At 42.3% G+C, this 15,803-nt stretch overlaps 1 protein-coding gene across 5 annotated transcripts in view; it reads right to left on the bottom strand.

The window, feature by feature from the left end:
• Positions 1 to 15,803, bottom strand: part of LOC105256683 (polypyrimidine tract-binding protein 1) — a 360,732-nt gene that overhangs the window by 177,035 nt on the left and 167,894 nt on the right. Inside the window, exon 1 of one of the 5 annotated variants that reach the window (XM_011266821.3) lies at positions 13,308 to 14,209. The exons of the other annotated variants lie outside the window; for them this stretch is intronic. Within the exon in view, the coding sequence (XP_011265123.1) occupies positions 13,308 to 13,310 (3 nt within the window). The 5' untranslated portion in view covers positions 13,311 to 14,209. Of the gene's footprint in view, positions 1 to 13,307; positions 14,210 to 15,803 lie in introns of those variants that run through there. 5 annotated transcript variants of the gene reach the window in all.

Consider the following 15,803-nt stretch of genomic DNA (forward strand, 5'->3'; position numbering starts at 1 on the left):
TCGGTACTTTGGCTAGTTTCTCTAGCACTCTACGTGCTAATCCGAAGATTCCAACGATTAGCAGCGAGAGATCGGGAAAGCGATGGTGAGAGAGAGGAGAGGAAGGAGAGGAGGGGACAGCGGAAACGTGATTACAAATTCAGAGGCCGTCGTCACGTCGACAAGGTGACAAGTTCCAGTTATCGAGGTTTCAAACGGGCCACCTGTTTTCCCACTCCTCGCAATCATACTCAACCTGACATTCCATTACAGTAGATGAAACGCCGGGACGATGGATACGCAAGTAAGCTCATCTCTGGTGCAATCGCGATACGTAAATATCTACGTATGTTTCAAACGCCAAGTGGTTTCACTTTATTAATATTTACTTAAAAAGCGTTTTAAAGTAAATGTTGAAGCAACACTAATTGCTTTTACAACTATCGTTACTTTATAATTGCTCGCGATTTCTTCTAATAGTGCTCTTGAAAAGGTCGAAAATAACTCCCGATACGCGTCATCGACTCCTATCCACGTCCCATTTTTCAACGTGCGCTTTTGATTTAAGGTCGACACGACAGCTCGCTCGTACAATGGACAACATCAACGAAAGCATTCCTATCTCGATTATTTCATTGTATTTTTTTTTTTCGATGAAGCCGACTTTACAACGGATACATCAACCGGCGCATATTCGGCGGTGTGCGAGCGATGTTTTCCAGCTGGTTCGCTTAACAAATAGATATATAACGACATATAAATGAATGAAATTTTCGCGCGAAATTCGCGTTAGATTGGAAGCAATAATTTCCCCGAATTCTGCCAGACAGTTATTTTATCTGCATTCTTTCTCAATTTATCGCCAATAATTTCTTTCCATTCAAATACGTTTCCGGATAACGTTCGAAGCCCCATTTATAAGCAATTTACAATATCAAAGTTGCAAAAACAATTATCCATGCATTCCTGCGCAAGAGAGAGAGAGAATCCTTACAAACAAATTTCTCTTCCTTTTTTATCTATATAAAATTTTATATCGTATCGTATATCTTTTGAGAAAAATTATCGATATGCGGAAACGTAACGTAATAGAAAAGACCTGCCACATCGCGCGAACGCAACTTATGTCATCGCTCGTCCCACCGCGAAAACGAACGTCGCGTGTCAGCATGCGAGACTACGCACGTCAGAGTCGCCGAGTAACTACGTTAAGCATACGCGGTGCACGAAAGCGCGTATTTCGGGAATATTCGAGAGAGAGAGAGAGAGAGAGAGAGAGAGAAATATCAGGGGGAAGTTGCTGGCGCCCGATGCGGCGCGTTAATGACAGGAAACCGGCAATATGAACTTGACGGCTCGGTACCGCATCCCGCACCGCAGTAACGTACCGACAAACCGCAGGGCCTCACCGTCGCGGCCCCCTCGCCATCGGTTTCTGTCACTGTCTCCCGTTGCTGCGCCAACCCCCGTTGACTCGGTTACCTCACCCTCGTCATTAACCGTCGCTCTTGTCGAGACGAACCGCGCTTCAAGATATATCGCGAGCATGGGCGACCCAAAGTAAATAAACGCCCGTATCGATTTACGGCACGACAATGCTACCCGTCATCTCGGAATATGACGGATTAAAGGAGATTAATCGATTCTAAAATTAAAGAGTCGAATGAATAAATCGCGATATACAATACTTGGAAATATCATAAATCAATGTATATAATGTAATACAATTTTCTAGCTCGAAAAGAGAGTTAAGTTCCACAATGCAGGTGTCATGCGTCATCATGCTGGCATTATAAACGAGGGGCAAAAACGCGGATCGCGATCGATACAGAGCGCGATCGTCCGAAAGAAACAGCGGCTTAAAACGCATTTATTCAGTATAACTAGTCGTTAGCGCGAAATTGCAGTCCCTTGCGCCTTGCAATTACCTTCAATATCGCGATTTTCAGCTTCCTCCCCTCCTCCGCCGCTTTTCCCATCGCCATCGTTTACAACGCTGGCGTTAAATTGGAACGCGGTTAATTATCATCTGTGAGAGAGCGATGGGAATTAGACATTTCGCTTTCTATCGCGCCGGCTCCATTCAGCAGAAGAGCTGCGGTCAAGCACGGAAAATCATCTCGTAGAATGGAGCGTATAGATGTGTAAGTAAGTTTGCTAAATGGGTTACACGATAAACAAGTTCAAGGATGAAGATAAAACAGAGACATAATCGTTATTGACAAACGCGTAAAACAAAAGGTTCTATTTTTTCATATATACATACAGATACGTATATTATTAAACTTATATATATAATTACATATAAATTTTTTACGTATATATAAAGATTTCATGCATATCTGTATATGTATGTATATATCAAAAATTTTCCGCAAAATCAGGCTTTTTATAAAACATGGATCCCTCGAGATCAATATTTTATAAAAACAGGCTTTTCGTAAAAAACTTGAATTTAAACGATAAAGCAGAGTGTATTATCTCTATAATTGTAAAAGTCCCACCTAAAAATATCTGCGATATGAATCTGACCTCAATACGTCACTCGGAATTAAATATCGTTTACTTTTTGATAAATTAAATGAAAATAATAAGTGACTCTATTTTCTTCATCGTTCAATATCGCTGGGTGAATTTATATACGAATAAGAATGCAGAGGATGCGAGAAATGTATGAATGAGTGTGTGGGTGTATGTGTGAGATAACAAGGGAGATGAGAAAGAGAATGAGACGAAACTGCCCGTGGCGAGGATGAAGGTAAATCCTTAGCCATCCGACTCTAACTAACGTCATTAGATAATTAGTTATGTAGACCACACGATTCTTGAAATTGCGTGTATGAGTATTAAGCGTTACGTTTCGTGTAGTTGCATGTAAGAGAACGAGGATGGAAAAGGAAACTTTGTTCACGATGGACAATCGTCGATGCGCGCTGAGTAATTAATGAGACGTTGGATATAACGCTGCGAGTATTTTCGAAACGAACATGTATGCAGACTATCGTGTCATGTCACTGACTTTGGCGAATTATTTATTAATAAATTAATGTAAATTAATTAACATTGATGTTAAATTTATTTCTGTCTCAAAGGTGACAGTGGATCTTGGAAATACAATATTACGCAATATCTCGCAAAAGCTTCAAAACGACAGTTTTTAATATCGTGAAGAAAAACCTATATATACCTAAATTGCCAGAATTAATATGACAATTTATTGATCAAAAATATATACCAGGCATATAACATACAAATTTTTTACGAAAAAAAAATGTATAGAATTAAAATGTATAGAATAAATTTAAAAATATGCGATACAAGACTCCTAATATGTATGTGATGATTAAAAAATGCAATAGCCATATTGTTTACAAAGAAAAGATTGCGGAATAACAACTTCATGATGTGATAGATTCGGAAAATATAGAATAGAAATAATGTGGAAGAAAAATGGCCAGTCAATCGACATTTTTCGCTTTATCGATCGCCAGTAGAAAATTGCTACGTCCTTCGGTTATATTCAAAGCAATTGCACAATATTTCCCTACGGCCGTAATAACGCGTCATTTTTTTGCTCAAAAGAAGATAACCCTCTTTCCGGTATCACCTTCAAGCAAGCTATCGATCGAAATGCAATAACATGCATGATTACTCGTACCGTTTTAAAGTGATGCGATAATAGCGATCAGAATAAGCAAGAAATATTTTAAGAAAGATTAATATTATCATTATTGTCATCATATTCGCGAAAAAAAAGGGTTTCTACTCTTCTTGCAGAGCTTGAAAAACGTAAATAATGTAAAAGCAACCATGAAATCCGTATTATGGACTTCCTCTTCCCTTTATCCCTCGTTGTATATCGTTATAAATAAATTATATTGTAATAAATCAAATACAGCGTATTGCAATAAATAAGCGTAGATCAGTATCAGCCTTCTAAAGTCGCATCTAAAGGCGAAAGTGCAAGCCGCATGCAAACTGATATCGTCCACGAAAATATGCCAGGGAGAGTGACCGAAATGCTCGGAGCGAATCGAAAATACGGGGTAACGTTACTGTATCCTCCCCCGCGTGAAAACCTAGAATGAATTGCGGTGAGCGTGTGTTGTAAGTGGCACCGTACGTACGTAAAGACTCGACGATTCGCGGTAAGGTGGCTAACGATAATTTCTAGTCGGCGTCACGTGCCAGCGATATAAATCACATCCCTCTTCCCCGCCTACGCTACCCCCGCAACCGTCGATTCCTCCTCCGGCGGAGAACTTGCCCCTGCAATTACCTAATACGTCCGCCGCGTTATCCCTAGACACCATCGGCGCGAGCCAACCCTCCCCCTCTCCCCGCGAACTACCCATCGACTATATCCGACTCCTACCCTCCGGCCAACCCCGCAGGCCGCTAACTTACGTCCCGGCGTCCAATAATAGATCTAGACAACCGCAGCTTGTGATGGATTCCCCTAAATCACCGCGCCGCTCGTCGACGAGGGGGAATTGCGCGTCGCAACCCCTTTATTGGTAGAAGAGAGAGAGAGAAACGGACGACTCTGGAGAATTGTCACTAGATCGATTCTCTCTTTCGTGAAATATCGTCACGTCGATTGCGGAATTTCTTATAAATTTTATATAAGTTCAAATACTTTGGAAATCACATCTTTAATTAAGACAATTTAATTGTATTAATATATATTTGATAAAAGAGAGAAAGATCCAAGAAATCACTTGAAAATAACTTTGATATATATATATATATATATATATATATATATATATATATATATATATAAAAATGTGAAAATAAAATATATAAACTATTTTCTTTTTCTCTCATTTTATATTATATTAAAAAAGATGGAGATACTCTTCTTTCGGAAACAAATTTTAACATTTTGTATAATATTGGAATTTTTTTTTATATAAATATCCCTCTTAAAATAAAATAAAAATAAAGAAATCTCATATGAATAAAGCTATCTAAGAACAATTTTGGCACAATTCTTTGCATCTGTATTTTTCACGTTACAAGTACTTTCTCTATAACATTGCATTCAATATTGCATATTCGTATTATTAAAATAATAAACGTCCCCAAACAGCCATCAGCATTTTAAAAAAAAATCACAATATTCACGAAATTGCTAAATTTTAAAAAATATCGAGATCTCCCACATGTCGAAATGTCCGTAAAACTACGTCGTAGAAAATATCTCGAAAATATTGCTAGGATCAACGTTTATCTATCCTACAATGTTCACGATATATCGTCACCTCGCATCGTTCATTCGAGAGGCGATTCGATGGCAAACGGAACGATATATCGAAATTAGAATTCGCTCCTCGTATTTTCGCGGACGCTTTTTCGAGAGAAAGAGACACGTCTCGACGCGACATCGTTGCGGTAAACCGATAAGCCCGTGTCTCCAAGATATCGCGGGGTTACTTTCGTCGCTGTCGGACATTGGTAAGCTAATGCCGGGACACGATCGATCCTTAAATAGAACGCAGGCGAGACGAGGGCGGCGTAATCCCACGGAAACTCTTTCTCACGTGTTTCTAGCCCGCGGTCATGCGAGACTATTCTTGATACTAAGTATATGTCAGAAGTATCTTTCTCTCTCGCTCTCTCTCTCTCTCTCTATCTATCGATCTCTTCTTCTCTTTCATACCATTTGCGATAGGTACTTCCGTTACTTCGCCCGCAGGATACATAACCGGGATATTCGGAGTGCATTTCCCGGCCTCGAGGAAACGTAGGATATGGCTACGAAGCTCGCCAGAATCTCGCGGAAACTCGCAATTTTCACCTTTAAGAGGGAATATCACGGGAAATGATCTCGAAATAAAACCTCAAATGATTTCAATTTTTGCATGATATTGGGATGTTACAGATTTCTCCTATAACATCTACATGATCTGTTTTTCATCAAAAAATCTCGCGTCTATTTCATTTATCTTTTGAAAATACAAGGTACTATATTCATTTGCAGAGAAGAAATAACTATTAAAAAAAAACCTGGGAACGATTTTTTAATAAACTCAATTTGAAATAGAAATAGAGAATTGCAAATAAATGTAGGAGGTGTATCGATTTAAATGGCACAGTATGCAGTCGATACTATAAGTGAGTTATTGCTGTGTTATCCCAACAATCCACAAAAAAATACCAAAAAGTAGATAGAAACATACACGCGCTTTTGGACAAGGCATTTCTGACGATGAATTATGATATTAATTGATTTTCGTTTTCTCGTTATCCCAATTAAAAGCGGATCGTTTCGTTTGGCCGATCGAATAATTAAAGAAACGCGCACGAAGAAACATCAAGATTTAGACGCGATCTCTTATTCCGCTCCAGATCATCGAAATCATCCGGATTCTGGACTCATTTAAAAGGAACGCGCGCGTTTCTTTCGTAGAGAATGCAGATTCGAAATTCATCGACACACTGACTAAAATCCACTGACTCGTCGTAATTTTAACCCGTTCAAAGTCGGATTACCAATTTCCGCTCGACCGAGCCCGGAAACCACGCTATTCGTGCGAGCGATTTTTCACGTCAAGCAAGCCGCAAAAATTCGCTCGTACCTGTCGCATCGCCTTTCTTCCCGTGCACTCTAGCGAGAAGCGTCTCTCGAACTTGAGGGATATCTTGAGGGGATACGCGAGGAAAAATATTGCACCATTTACGTTAATTTTGAATTCACGTATACATATATAATTTATATATATTTTTCGATTTTTCGAGATTCTTGATATTGATTATAAATTCTCATGCATCAGGATACGCGGATAAGAGAGTTTGAAAAAGAGCCTGTCTTAGGGCACACAATTGCACATCGGAGGCATCGCTTGTCTCGCGAGCCTCGGGCCACGTCTTCAATACTGCATTACGATATCATCCCTCTCCCCCTTTTCCTCTTGCACTCTTCGTCCTCGATCCTCTTCCCATCGTTTCGTATATGATGGAATTGCACTCGAAGGCTAAAGTACGCGAGACGCATGATGGAAGACGATCCTCGAGAACGAGATCGAAAGTAGGCTCGCGATATGCATGAAAGGGAGCGAAACGAGATTCGCGTTCTCTCTTTGAGGAGGGAAGAGAGAGAGAAAGAGAGAGACACGAAGATAGAGGCAGAGAGAACATAGGTGTTCCTTTTCGAGCGCTCTTATCCTCCGTCGTGGAAACTCTATTACGCGGATTTGGGTCGCGCGTCGCATTATGCAGATCGCTCGAGTCGATCCGCGTGTAAGCTCTCGTTACTTACGGATTTTAATTACGTCGCGCCTCGTGAGCTTATCGAAAAGCTGCCGCTCGGTGAGGTACTATTATGTTTTATCGGTTCGTCCATAACGCGACGAAGACGCGGCGGAAGCTAATGGTGTCATAAACGCGCCACTCGCGAAAAATAAATACAACGGAATTGAACGTATAAATAGTTTAAAAGCATCTCGACACGTGGGATATCTTGATGTAATAATTTAATAACTTTTGTAAAAGCTGAAATTATTATGACGATACGAATGAATATAATAGGATGCGATATCGTGGAAAATTGGAAAAGTGAATATTCTCGCAAATTGTGCGAGAAAAACAAAATTTTATAAAACGTCAAAATCAACATTCATGCTTATATAGCTTCATTTTGAAAGAAAAATATCATATTTTTCAATATTATATAAAATATTCAAATTTTTCTGAAAAGAAAGCAGCTTGTGTTTTCACATCTATTAAATTTATTTTTAATTATTTATATTTTATTTCCAGCATGTAATCCACGAAATAAAAATTAAAAATCCGTTTCAGTTTGTAAAATATTAAAATACTAAACACGTCCATATAAAATTATTATTTTTGCATTGAAACATATCGGGATATCCCCGTGAATGATCTCATTCGTCGTGCACGATTTACAAGCCAAATTGTGCGTCTCGTCGTAAAATTTTATGATACTCGGTCAACGCCAGACGTCCAACGAACGGAAAACTTTTACGCGTAAAGTTTCGGACAAATTATCAAATGAGTCACCGACGTGTCGGATATAATTTACCCCGCCCGAGTCGTCGTCCTTTTCGCCCGCGATTTGCCCCGTCGCGAACTTTTTTTTTTATTCCACTTCCAAAGAGACACGACCTGGCACGTAGAACGTCGCCGATAAAATCGTGTCGCGCGAGGCGAACGAACGTGCGCCGCCGCAAGAACCTCGTTGCTTTGTCGGCTCGTAAAGAAGAGGATCGGTGTGTCGATGGCGAAATCCAGCGCGCATCCAACTGCGCCTCGAGATCGGGCGCGACCGTCGCTCGTAAAATTCGAATTCGACGGATGCGAGCAGCAGATCCGGACACGTACGATCCGGATATTACGATGTGAATACTCTCGTGCCCTGTTACACAATCTTAGCGCATCGCGAGGCATTTATGCGATTGGGCGCGAAATTATCGTGTCCATTGCTGAATGAGAGAGAGAGAGAGAAATTCGGACTCGTTTCATCCGTATGTGGCGCGGATAAAATTGAATACATTATAAACATTTATCGAATTAAAATTGTATATCGTAATTATTATATGCATTATGATAAAAAAAAATATATAGATATACAGGATGTTTCTTAATAAGTGCGACAAATTTTAAGAGATGATTCTTTGTCAAAAATTAAGGGGATTTTTCATATAAACATATACTCTTACATCTCTGTGAAGTTACACTCCTCCTCAAAAAACAAAAAGGTTTTTATTTCTTTCTCAAATTTGGAACAAGTTAAAGAAATGAAATTAGGTGGATATTTTCTACTATTTTTTCAATCTGCCGTATTGTTATAAGGGGATGAAATTGGCAATCCCTATTCAATTTTTTTATTAGAACTTTTTAATGTTTATGTGACTCCCTTTAATTTTCGACAATGAATCTCCTAAAATTTTTCGCACTTAAGAAATACCCTGTACATATATTTAAAAAGAGACAAAAATAAAATCCTACTTAAATTTGCATAATTTAATCTAATTCTCTCCTTATTAATTACTTTTACTCCTCGAAATAATTTAGATTGTCGCTATTATATATAGAATATATTTAATAATTTTGTAAATTATTAATTATGCAAATCCCTTATACATATCAGTCTTTTTCTACATGCAAAATGTTTATAGCGGGAAGGGATCGGGCCGGGATCTAATCGAAAGCGTCACGGAGCGAATAGTCTAGTGAAACATGGTCCTGCAGGAACTCTCGAATTTCCGAAGAAACATGAGTAACGTGCAGGAGGCGAGGGTTATATGACGGTCGGTCAATGCGGTCTCGCAACACAAGCGGCGGTTCTTCGCTACAATTTAACTTGGCACGCGGAGAAACTGTTGGACGCGGAGTTTCGCTGATGAATATACCACGGCGGAGTTTACCGAGCTTATGTGCTCATGTGCGGCTACAACGTTAGCGCGCCGCACATTATGTCACGTATGACGTCAGTCTAATTATGTATACTCAAAACGCGAGAGACAAAATTATCCGCTTTCTGTCATTACGACGCCCGCGCATACACGCGATATTTTCGCGCTTTAATACGTCAACGGAATAAAGGTGAAAATTTCAGCGCGCCCTCTTAAAACGAAAATAATACCAGGTGCTCGCGTTTCAAATCACGCGAGAATGCACGCGCTCCAAAAATATAAGCTACCTTAACGCTCGTCGTAAAGAAAGGGATTTTCGATTTCTTTTTTATTTTCCGAATTCAATCGCTTGCTTTTTTTCTCTTAGCTAGGATAACGAGCGCAAATGGGGGAATTGAGGATAAAATCCCAGATGTCTGGAGGAAAAATTTCAATTTTTCTCCAACGAGAAAAGAGATGGAAGAGGAGGTGCTCGCGCCGGCTTTCAGTCGCGAATACGATGTATCGGATTTGGCGATGGCGGGTTGATGCACACGTCACACTTGGTGAACGCGCGTAGGAAGACAGACAGGAGGAGACGTCGAGGAGTATGAGGGATGAGAGGTGGAAAGCGCGAGGGGAACGGGGGACGCGCGGAGTCACGTGGAAACGATTCTCGTCCGAGAGTTTACGTCCATTTTCATTTCGACGCGTCACCAGCTTTTCACCCGGCCAGAGTCGCTCGCTATTCGGCGAATTCGCCGACCGAATGCCAGGCAGCGGGTGATTAAACAGGACGATCGTGATACACGGTACGGAAGGGGATACGGGTAGGGGCGGGAAAAAGGACAGGGAAAGGATTACGTACGTGTGGGAAAAGGCCGGTGGTTTCGGGGTCGCTCAAAAGCGACTACGACGTCCGATAATTATCTCCCGCGGCGACGTTCCGTTTTGATTAACAGCGGCGTTTCGTTTAACGCGATGTTACCTTATTTAATTTGCGACTATGGCCTCTCAAGTGTCTATACGATTACGTTAAATCCGAGAACAATGAGGGAAAAAATGAGGACGTACAAACATTTGCGTCGCGAGGCGTCAATTTTCCGGATGATAAATTGCTCGCGTAGCTACGGTCTTTATCCAATCAAATCTAGCGTCTAAATAAAATCATAGCGAAAGCGAAATAAATCAGTCGCGTTACAAAACATTCTATTATTTCTCTAGTGTCTTCGATCAAATTAAATAACGATGAAATGTATATTAACAATTTACTTTAAAGTTATTTTGTAAAATTCGATATTCCAGTCCACGATCGTCGGAATCGACGGATTAAAATGATTTCAAGTCTCTTGGACGAATAATCAAACCGAATATACGGGGATATTTACAAAGATAAATTCGAAAAACGATATCTCGCACTTCACCTCCGGGTCTTACTTTGCGAACAAGACTGAATCGAATCTCCCTGATACGATTATACGTTCCGTTCGTATCTACGCGTAGCATTTCTCACGTAATACGCGCGTTACATTAATCGTAGAGTGCGAGAAATATTGCGATAACGAGCAAAAAAGCAATGTCAAAGTGAGATTTCCATCGAGTGCACTTTTTCCCTCACCTTCCTCCGCCTATCTACCGTTGCCGCGTCTTATCCATCCTTTTCGTCGCCCTGTTGACGTTTCTCCGAGTCGAGGAAAGCAGGAAGGAGCCGTAGAAATGCTCTATTGTGGACAGGATGACCCATTTTATCGGAAACGTAAATACGAAAGAGACGGTGGAACGAAACGAGGAGAAGAAAACGGAGACTTCGCATATCGTTACGAAATGAGTCGCGGTTCTTCAAAACGCTCGAACGAGGCACTCAACGTAATTGCTTTACTTGACGAGATGCAAAGGCAATTGTCATTGATAAATCAGTGGCTACTTGAAAGATCGTAATGTCAATATAATTTTTTTAACGCTGCTAATTATTCCGATGGAGAAACTTTCCAAGAGATACAAGTACTCCAAATTAATTTTATGTACCACTGACTTGTCAAATGGTTTCATCTCCAAAAAATCATACCGTTCCTTTAAAATGTATGTCAAAATTTATGTTAAAAGAAAATCATACGATTATTATTGCATAAACATATCACGAATATAAACGTATATAAATATTCGTCTTTATTAGGAGAAGGATATTCGATAAGATTTTTTCGATAAAGTTTAAATTTCGAGCTCGCGATAAATTATAGATCGATTGATTTATCAAGAAGAACGCAATTTTCTCACTGCAGTGTCGATTCTTTTTTCGCGAAATATGTAAGAGAAGAGATATGAGCGACGTCTCGCCGATTTAAACGTCGTAAAATCGCGACTCTCGCGCAAATCCGGGGTGCGCGTAAATCTTTCCGGTGCATTCGAACGACCCGTCAAGAAGGCGTAACGACCGTTCTTGGCAACTTCTCGAGCGCGACGTAAGCTCCATTCATAGGAAGCGCGAACTGTGGATAACCGCGGAATATTTAGCGAAACTCGGAGCGCGAGAACGGTGGTTGATTTTTAATCCGACTGATTTTTTTACCTCGCGGTGACATCCAACAAGAAATTTGTCGCCCGCGCACGAAATTGCGATACTCTCGCAAATCAAACGCTTATCAAATGTCTTTTCGACCTCAAACTGCATCGGTGGAATCTCTTGCGCACGTATATAGATGGGTAGATAGGTAGGTAGATCGTGGTACAGCAAACTTTGCGATCCCTTCTGATATGCCTCATCTTGACTTCCGCACCACGCACGGCAAGTTTCATGCTCCAACAACTGCGGCTCGAGATTACACGTGCGCCAATTAAACGCGAACAACGCGCGTGCAGGAGAAAGAGAGAGAGACTGCAGATATCGATAACATTTTGCCGGCAGCGATAATGTGATTCTTTCGCTACGTGCTCGACGAGGCGCGGCAACTCGGAGGAACGAGGATAGAGATGAGACGACGGAGAGATGGAAGAAACGCGAAGAAGAGCTCGAAACGCGAAACGAAAATTAGGTTCGACGACGACGACGACGACGCCGATTATTCGATCAGGTGGAAAGGATGGGTAGATTTGTTCGGGATTCTCGCGATCGCGAGATGTCACGTCGCGATGCGGGACGTCTACTCCTCCGATTCGCTTCTCTCGCTCGACACCTGTCGATCGAAGGATTAAAGAGGATGCCCCCGTAGACGCAGTCCGGGATTTAAAGCGCCGTCCGTCTCCCCTTTCCGCGTTCCCTCCGTCCCGTGAAACGTTTACCGAGCGGCGAAGAGAAAGGAGCGAGAACATGAACGAAGAGGCGTTTTCGGTAAGGATACTCTCCTTCTCCTGTTTACACGGCAAACGTAGGAAGTAATTCATCGCGTGGCTCGTCGCGACTAAATCCATTCCTGATTCGCCGCCTTCTCTACCCTCCGAGAGAGTATTACTCGTGCCCTCGTAGTAAGTACCCTCGTTACCCGGTTGCCGGAGGGTTCGTTACCTCGAGGAACCCCCGTGAGAGCTTTGTCTTCGGTGATATGCCAGAGTACGCGGATACTCGGGATTCTTGTCGGGTGTAGCGCCATTGTCAAGATTGCGAATATAGCGCTCGAGATGCGAAACTGGCGACCGCGTCTCGCGCGAAATCGTAATCGCGCGAAGAGAAAATCGCAAGTTGCGAGCGATCGATGTAATAATGATAGATTTTACGGGCAATTTTCAGAAATTAAAACATAATAAGCAATGCCATTTACATGCTTGTTTAAAATGAGAAAAAAAAGTAAGATGAAAATAAGATATATTCTTCGCAGCGTCTTGCGCAAATAATTGCTACGAACGAGATAAGGAGCCAAAAGATTGGCCAAAATGTTCAAATTGATCGTCGAATAATCATAGTCATAAAAAAATAGACCAACCTTGAGCGGAGCGTGTTCCTCGTGGCAACGATTAAACGAAGAAAGGTAGACTCACCATAGTGTCTTTGATATGATCAACCGGTTGCAGCAGGACCGCCGTAGTGCCGAGTGTCCTGTGATGCTGCTGCTGTTGTTGCTGCTGATGCTGCTGCTGCTGATGGTGGTGCTGATGATGATGGGGGTTGCAGTTAGCAACGATGTTGCAAGAACAGGTGCAGGCAAGATTGCAGGCCTGCTGAGCACCAAAGAGGTGTCCTACCAGCCCCGGGGTGATCGTTGCTGCCGCCGGGTTGTTGATGCCGTTTAGCAGGGGCGGGGGCAGGGGCACCGCACCACCCGGGACGAACGGGTACGAATGATAATACGTGGTGATGGGGGAAATACGTGCCTCGTCAGCGCCGACGATTGTCTCGGCGAGCCAGGACTTGCCCGCGGATGCAGGATGCAAGAAGAGATTGCGATTTGCCGCGGCCGCGAACGACTGTTGCAGGCCCCAGAGGGTCCGCGCGCGTTCCTGTGAGTTCCAGCAGGCACGTTCCAGCGACGCGGCCTGGCAGCGAGCAGTTTCCGTTTTGCACGAGCGACTCCACTCGAACGAGGGCCACCACAGCTTGAACGAGTAATATCCTCCCTTGTCCTCTCCCCTTGACCGGTCCCCCCCGTTCAGGGACGCTCGTCTTCCTCGTGTCTCTCTTATTTTCGTTGCTTCCACGTCGTCGTCGTCCCCCCTTCTTGGGACAGGACGCGAGACCGGCCCGTTGCTTTCCCTTCCTCTCGACGAGTGCTTTACGACGAGCGCTACGCCGACAGAACAACGAGGAGAGAGCGATCGAGATCGATCGGCGACGTGTCGTTCGGACGCGCGTTCGATAAAGCCTCCTTGACTAGCCAAAGTTCGCGACAGGACTTTGGTATCGTACGTACGCGAGAGTATATCGAACAGATTCGACTCTACTCTTACGAGCTATGCACACATACACACGTAACACATACACACGCGCTATTCTTATGAATATCGGATACAACAACGTGATTTAAGCGCTATCTACACGTGCGAGATCGAGATAGGGGAGATCCTTAAATGACGTATATGCGAGACTTTTATTTTCTAAAATTAGCGACGAACGCGAACGCGACGTCGACGGTAGCTCGGAATGATTGTCGTGTGTGTGCTATGCGCGGGTGTGGGTGTATGTATGAGCGAGTGGAGGGGTGAAAAACAGTTACAACCACGCGTTAGGGGTTGTCCGCGTGGGGAAGGGGGCGAGTAGCGACGGACAGAAAGAGAGGGGAATTTAACGCGTGCGGATTAAATATGTACTTAGAGTGCGGAAGAGGCGCGAGGGAGAGAAAGAGAGACGGAGAAACAAGCTCGTCTCCCGCTTCGCGCGATTCTCTTGCTCGTACGTGTAATTGAAACGACGTAGGTATGCGAAATTTTTTTTTCTTCTTTTAAATCCTCTCCTCTTTTTTCTTCTTCTTCTTCTTCTTTCCTTTACGTTAGTTCCTTCTACTAATTCGAATGTTATCCTATCGAGAAAAAGGTGATACACCTTGAGATTACGCACTAAGAGAACTAGCTGAAAATGATTGTCACGAAGATTGACAGAGAGCAGTCCTATTGCCAGACCAGGGAAAGAGATCCTCGAGTTTCTCCTTTACCTTCCAATTGGCCTCAAAATCTCCTACCGCTTATCTTTTCCTTATCCCGATGGAAATCACGCGTAAACGACTCTCGCGGCGCGTTGATTGGATATGTACGAGAATTGTATACGTACAAATGTATGTATATAAGTGTAAATAATATATATATATATTTATGTATGTATATATATATATATATATCGATTGTGTGTGTGTATATATATATAATATATAGATATTGATATAGAGCGTGTACACACGTAGAATTGGTACAGAGGCTGGAGATCACATAAAGACACGAAAATCGATCGCTCGCGACCTCTTATTTCGCAATAGACACGTACATTACTCCGCTCTGACCGAGAAAAAGTCGCAGATACTTCCCCTCTCTTTCCCTCGATATGTCCCAGTCCACTACAGTTACAATTGATTGTCTTGACGCGATTCTCTTTGTTCCTCGACGGTCATCTACGACACGGCAGATGACGCGATTGTTTATTAATCTCTTTTTTTTTCCTACCTTACTCTTATCTTTAGAGCTAATAACTTATCAAGACGCGTTTTACACACATACGTACCTAGGAAAAAAAAATAGCCGAAACTCTCCTTTCTATTACTCGATCTTTCTCGCGCGAGGTTACTCTCTATAATTTAACGTCCGAACGATTATCATTTAGAAATAACTTAATTAACGATATTCTTAATCGCTTGGGCGATAAACACCTCTCTTTTCGCCGTTTTCTTTTATCCTTCTTTCTCGATCGCTCCTACTCGAGACTGTCGGCGGGAGAACCGCTAAGTCGCGTGAGAACAGTCGCGTGGTCGGTCTCGCGTTTTTTTCTTTTCTTTCAAAGATATGTATTTATCTAATAACTCGACTTCTCGATTATCGGGGGGGGTGGGGGGG

The sequence above is a fragment of the Camponotus floridanus genome, unplaced genomic scaffold, assembly GCF_003227725.1.
Source record: "Camponotus floridanus strain SB8 unplaced genomic scaffold, Cflo_v7.5 scaffold7, whole genome shotgun sequence".
Taxonomy (NCBI): domain Eukaryota; kingdom Metazoa; phylum Arthropoda; class Insecta; order Hymenoptera; family Formicidae; genus Camponotus; species Camponotus floridanus.